Source organism: Atta colombica, unplaced genomic scaffold, assembly GCF_001594045.1.
Source record: "Atta colombica isolate Treedump-2 unplaced genomic scaffold, Acol1.0 scaffold225, whole genome shotgun sequence".
NCBI lineage: Eukaryota > Metazoa > Arthropoda > Insecta > Hymenoptera > Formicidae > Atta > Atta colombica.
The window spans coordinates 1-6,631 of NW_017259322.1; the positions used below are offsets into that span (position 1 = coordinate 1).

The following is a 6,631-nucleotide window of genomic DNA, read 5'->3' on the forward strand; positions in this document are numbered from 1 at the left end:
TATATATATATACTGTATATATATAAAAGGGCTTTCATTATATGTAGCCTTGAGTTTAAAGTAAAATAAAAATTAGCAAGTTACATAATAGATGCAATAAAGTTGGCCATAGCCGCTTCTTTCATAATCTTTTTTAGCATCTATCAGCTGCGTCGTAAATCAATAACCAATAGCGCGTTTTAAATTACTGCTTGAGCTATTTCATATTGCATTTCCTGAAAATAGATTATTTTTTATATCTCTAGGTATATGAGCACAATTGGAATGAGAAAATGTCCTCTTCAAATTGGTCTCTTTCCAATATATGTGATATAATTGCATCCAAACTTCCTTGTGCTATTCCAATCATTTAAGTGCCAACTCTACCTTCTCTATCTAAATGCCTATTCTATCTTCATTCAGAAAACCAGCCGCATACTTGTATCCGTGTCCAAACCTGCCTAAATTATTTCAGATATCTAGAAAAAAATACAAGTTACAATAATAGATGTATTTATACGTTGTAAAAAAAAGTATGTTTCTTGTCGCAACTTGTTCTTTATATGAACTACTTTCTGTTTTACTTAAAACTTTCTGTTTTACTTTATTAAATTTTAAATATAGGGGAGACCGGGGCATTATTCAATCACAAAAATTCAAACTCTTAAAAGTACACCTAAATTTAAAAATTTTTGTATCATTTTTTTTATGATTAAAGCATAATGCATATTTTCAAATTTAATAAGTATATATTTAGTTAATATTTATTAGTTTTTAAGAAAAAAATAAAAGTATATTTTTTAAGAAATAACTCATGGTGGCTCTGGATTTCATAAGTTACACACAAAATAGTAGAATTATTCAAGAAATAACGGTAACAAAAGTTGAAAAGTATTTTCAGTTAACTTACACATTCTTAGCATAGTCACTATCATATATTAATAAAATATAATTATAATTAATAACACAAGCCCACAAAGAAAAGTATCCTGTGCTGGGGCACTGTAACTGTCTTTACACTATTAACAGTTGTAAGACATCATTCATTGTGTAGATATTTGATATGATGAAAAAGCTGCGCAACAATACCGATCACTATCGATAGGCGTGTAAAATAGTTACAGAATAGCGCTTCTGGGGTGGAGATCTAGCTATTCTTATGTATTTTGTCGCTATATATGGATCTGACAAAATAAGATTATCCAGGTTAAATGTTCAATCTAGAGCGAAAAAATGACCAATTTTTTCCCATTTTTACTCATTTTTCCCCATTGACAATTTACCCTAGATGATATTTTGATGTCAGATTCGTATTCAGCGATTCAAAATACATAAGAATAGCTGGATCTCCACCTCAGCACATTTTTTTTTGTGGATCTGTGCGCACACATCCACAAAAAAAATATCCTGTGCTGAGGTAATATTTCTCGCTCTTTACAGATTTTCTAGTTTGATTTAAGGGGGATTATTAGCGTTCAGATTACTCGTATTGAAAGTCTGAAAAATCTGCAGCGCGCAGTTTTCATGTCTGAACTAAATTTATTAATAGCTCGTTTTTTTTACGGAGTGAGTATACTTACAAAGAAAAGAGGAGCGCCGATAAAATCGGCGGGGATGGTGGTTCTATAAAATCTAATAGCGTTTTTCATTGGCAGAATTGTTGCGCATATTAAAGTTATATGTAAATCGATAATATGAAAACAAACTAAATTCTTAAAATTCTCAATACATTTTATTGTGCTATTTGGTAAAATACACATTAGGCATCTTATCAATTGAAATATCTCACTATTATCTTCAAATTATATTAGTGTATAAGAAAGAGATATAAGAGTAAATAAAACCCAAAATTAAATTAAATCAAATTGTTAAAAATGGGCCTCATTCGCAGTAAAATATTACAAATTAAGGCCAATATTCATAGTCGATTCTTATTTTAAGACTACATTAAGTAATGTCCTAAGATGCTTTCTGATTGGTTCATGACATCTTATGATTGTACTTAAAACGATCTTAAATATAAGATCTGACTATGAATATAGGCAAAGAGAAATTTGAATCTATTAATTTGATAGATTTTAGTTGTCAGTGATTTCAGTGATTTATTTTCATCAGGATTACTGCAAAAAATATATTTTTTTTTATAGTTTACATCCACTTCTTTAGTGGGCAGTAGGGCGCGGAGACATTTTTGTGGTTACAAGAAAAATGCCCTTATGTATCTTCTAAGATTTCTCTCTGCCATAAATATAATATAAAAATATATCATCAAATTATAAAATTTCGGAACATTAGTAAAAAAATAAAATTCTTATCCATTCTTTTCATAAAATAAAATGAAAATATATAAAGGAGAATAGAAGAGGAAAATATATAAATCCTATTTTATACTACATTATAAGCCGGATTAAAGCAAGCAAGCAAACACAAACGATATATTTCAACACATTATTCATTCGTATTTGTTCATGCTTGTTTGTTCAATGTGAATTCAGTTTAATAATTTCTAATTGAATTTATTTCTTTAACAAAAAATATATTTTAATCGATCAAACTACTGCATCATTTGTGGCAAAGAAAATCCTTCTTCCATGAAGAAGATGTTGTGATCTATAATTTCTTGCTATATGCTCCCATTTATGATTATAAAGGCTTCTGAATGCTTCGATCTATAATAAATATAAATTATCATATTATATACGTCAATATTTGAAACTGTAAATAATTTTTTAAGTTAAATTAATACAATAATATGCTTTTAATATACTTGATTGGAGGATATTTTTATAGCATCTGGCACGATTATCCAAGTGACGCATTCATTATACGGAGGGAAAGTAAGAGAACCTGTATAAGTGTAATATCCAGGACAAGTGCATGCATACATCATCCAACGTAAACAATCTGTAAATAAGTACATGATTAATTAAAAAATGTTAATATTGTAAACAATATTCTATGTAATTAAAGCTATCATGGAAATAAAAAAATTATCGAATATTACAAAAATAATATATGTATATTCTAAAATAAGTATTTAAAGTATATTTCAAAATAAAGTTGATTAAAAATAATTTTTGGAAAATTGCTCTCAATGTTTGCTACAATGAAAAGAAAAAAAAGAAAACACTAACATTAACAATTATATGAGCTATTCTATGATTAATAGAATTTAATAAATATTATTAAAAAAAAGATAATTTCATATTATGTAATTACCCGGAGTAATATTTATGGTGCTCTGCGTTCGTTTTATTTCTGGGAGTTTATGAGTGATTAGAGCAAGCATAGGATTGTCTGGAATTCCAGGACAACCAACAACCTTTTTATCACAATTAAATGTTATAATTAAATTACAACAACATATAATAAAAATTATTCTAAAAATTTTATAATTTAATTATAACAAAAGTTATTCTAAAAATAAAACTTTATCATATAAGAAGATTTCTTTTGACAGGTTAGATTTTAATTAATTTTCGACCATTATACCTGCATAAGATAGGAAAGTATTGAAATTCCATCAGATTTGTCATAACACTTATCTATCGATCCATAACGCGTATTCCAATGCATGACTTGTGCTTCCATCGAATACCTTGATAAATACCGTTATTTTGACGTTGCATTGATCTCATTAGTTATAACAACAAATTCGTGTTTTATTTATTTAAAATAAAATATAATTTTAATTTAAATTTAAATTAAATGAAAAATATTAATATATTTTTCACACATAGTTAGTAACTTTTCATATGAAATTCATATCTCTAACCAAATATTGTCGATAGAATGTTCCGCGCCTCGACAGTTGGACGGGCCCCATCGGAATTGTACATTCATAAATTGATATTCATCATCCTTCAATGGGCCGCCACGCATTATCGGCAATCTTCTATTCGCCAATTCGATGTTAACTAAAAATTATTAAACTATAAATGCGTAATGTATTGCTCGGAATTTATATTGAATGAAGAGAACCTGTTTTTCCAGTGTTTGCAAGTATCGCTGTGCCAATGTTTGACCAATAATTTGTCAAAAGTAATGGCGGAAATTTTTTATTCCATACTGCAACGCGACTGATATCGATCGGAGATTGCCGCCATTTCGGAAGACCCGAAGATGACGTCGTGCATAATTTTTGTTCTTGTGTAGAACGCACTTGAAAATAAAATTTATTACATAAATATAATAAGGACATTTTTATATAGCTATTAAACAAGTATATATCTATAACACATTTTTTATCTATAAAATATAAAAATTTTTATTTACGTGATTGGAAACTCTTAGATTTGGATGTCATCTGGGCTTTGGATGTCACGATGAGTACATCGAGCTTTTAAACAGAAAGAAATCTAATATTAAATTTTCATCTCTTTTAAACGCGACATGTTATTTTTAAAATATTGGTACTAATGTCGTAATTATTTTGATAACATTATTGGAAATAAGTTCTGAGTAATTGACGTGATCATGCAATGAAATAAATAATTTAAAGATTGTTTAAAAGTAAGAAATTATTCATGGTGTTACTAGCCATGAAGCTACTAATACATTATAATCTTTGAATTATCTTCACATTACTTCGCACCATGCTTCACATTATTTTTATAAATTGAAGTAAGCTTTATATATCAATTTTCTTAAAAATTATTTGACCGTAATAATTATTTTACATTATATTTCGTACTTTTCTAAATATTTTTGATAGAAATTAATGCGGAATGAAACAAATTGTGAAGTATATTACTCGCTTAAAAATTTATTACGTCGGAAATACCGCACGTGGGTTTTAACACCGAGTTTTTTTGGTACAAATGTCAGGGAAGCTTTAATACAAAAATGTTGGGTTTTTCGTTAGTAGAATGTATGGTTGCGTGCAGCAGTGTTCTACTTATGGGTACGTATTTCTCAGAAAAATAAAAAGCAATGATTTAATTATAAAATAATAACCTCCACAGAGAGAGAGTTTTTTTTTTATAACATTATTTTCTAATAATTTTTGTTTGTAATCATCAATTTGAGGTTTTATTTTTAAAATAACTGAAATATTTTTTTAATATTAAATTTCTTTCGTTAGTGTTACTATTAACTGAAATTTTGGAATGGACGCAGTTATTTGCATGGATGGAAAATGATTACCGTTCACCCACTTTTTCATTCGGCTATGCTGCTTATCAGAATGGTCCTCATACATGGAAAGATCTATATCCTGAGAGCACTGGTAGCAATCAATCGCCTATTAATATCACAACTAGGCTCGCTGTAGTAATGCAACCATCTGAGCCACTTCGATGGAGCAATTATAATAGCGGACCTCTGTCGATGACTATTGCAAATGATGGTCATACTGGTAAATTTTCTAGAAGCAATTTAAAGTATAATGGTATAGGTTTAACATTATATTAATATACAGTAATACTCCGAGGATTCTGGACTAGTACCACATGGCCGCAACTCCAAGGGGGACCTTTGACCGATACATATGATTTCTTTAATGTTATATTTCACTGGGGTCCATCAAACGAAGAGGGCAGTGAACATACCTTAGACTATGTCCGTTTTCCTATGGAACTACAAATTATTCATGTAAAACGTGGAATTAAATCACCAACAGATGCGATCGCACTTGGAACCAAAGACGGAATAGCGATTACTTCGTTCTTCCTTCAAGTATATTTTTTGTTAACAAATAAATGCACAAATATTAAGAAATTAAACTAGTAAAATGTACTATATCAAAGTAATTCGTCGTAATTATCCTTACTTATCATAATACATTGACACAGATAAATGACACAGATAATCCTTATTTGGATCATATCATAAGCAATTTGTGGCGTATTACCTGTCCGGGATCTATAGTCTATATACCTCCTTTTCCATTAGAATGGATTTTCGCGCCTTTTGACAGAGATTATTATACATATAGCGGTTCTCTTAGCCAGCCACCTTGTAGTGAAATTGTCACATGGATGGTACAGCAAGAACCAATCGCTATTTCCTCATCCCAGGTAAAATCATACGTCACTAAAATATTTTTCAGCTTTTTATCGTCATATAATATAATTTACAGATAGAGAAATTTCGAAAACTTTGTTCAGTAGAGGGCCCATTACTTTTGAATTGTCGACCAGTTCAACCGCTGAATGACCGTGATGTTTATTTTTATGAAGAAAGCTTATCGGGTAATTATTAATTATTAATTTCGATGTAATTTATATCAAATTAATAGATTTATTCGATATGATGATACTGTTATATTTAAGGGAATACAATTTATAAAATTAATGTTAAGAATGTATGTTTACAATAATGCAGCTACTAATTCTGTAAATAGATATAATTTTGAAAATTTTAGAGGTGATAAAATATAAATTTGTGAGAATATAAAATAAATAACAAATTTTTACACAGAGAACAACATTTTTATTATCATTAAGCTGCGTTCTATAAACGCAGGACATTTCGTTTTGCCAAGTGTTTTGAGAAAATAAAAACATATTAAAAGTCACTCATTGTATAATAAACTCTTTTGGCACAAGTTGTATTAATAATATATTCTTCGAAAATTAGTGTCGGAGAGAGGAAAGTATTTCCTTAAAGAATATATATGACGTATTTTTTTACACCAATATAGATATATAAT

At 28.8% G+C, this 6,631-nt stretch overlaps 2 protein-coding genes across 2 annotated transcripts; one reads left to right on the forward strand and one right to left on the reverse strand.

Annotated features, from left to right (window-relative positions):
- Nucleotides 1-2,528: 2,528 nt before the first annotated feature.
- On the reverse strand, nucleotides 2,529-4,285 carry LOC108688057 (carbonic anhydrase 2-like). Its single transcript, XM_018194148.1, has 7 exons — nucleotides 4,255-4,285; nucleotides 3,961-4,140; nucleotides 3,754-3,896; nucleotides 3,472-3,591; nucleotides 3,199-3,301; nucleotides 2,747-2,883; nucleotides 2,529-2,648 (listed from the first exon to the last, which is right to left on the reverse strand). The coding sequence occupies exons 1-7, from the start codon at nucleotides 4,283-4,285 to the stop codon at nucleotides 2,529-2,531; spliced, it is 834 nt and encodes a 277-aa protein (XP_018049637.1).
- A 539-nt stretch (nucleotides 4,286-4,824) lies between these two features.
- Nucleotides 4,825-6,181, forward strand: LOC108688115 (carbonic anhydrase 1-like). The gene is made up of 5 exons (XM_018194221.1): nucleotides 4,825-4,882; nucleotides 5,063-5,335; nucleotides 5,399-5,655; nucleotides 5,772-5,996; nucleotides 6,059-6,181. Exons 1-5 carry the CDS (start codon nucleotides 4,825-4,827, stop codon nucleotides 6,179-6,181), a joined length of 936 nt encoding a protein of 311 aa, XP_018049710.1.
- Nucleotides 6,182-6,631: the final 450 nt, after the last annotated feature.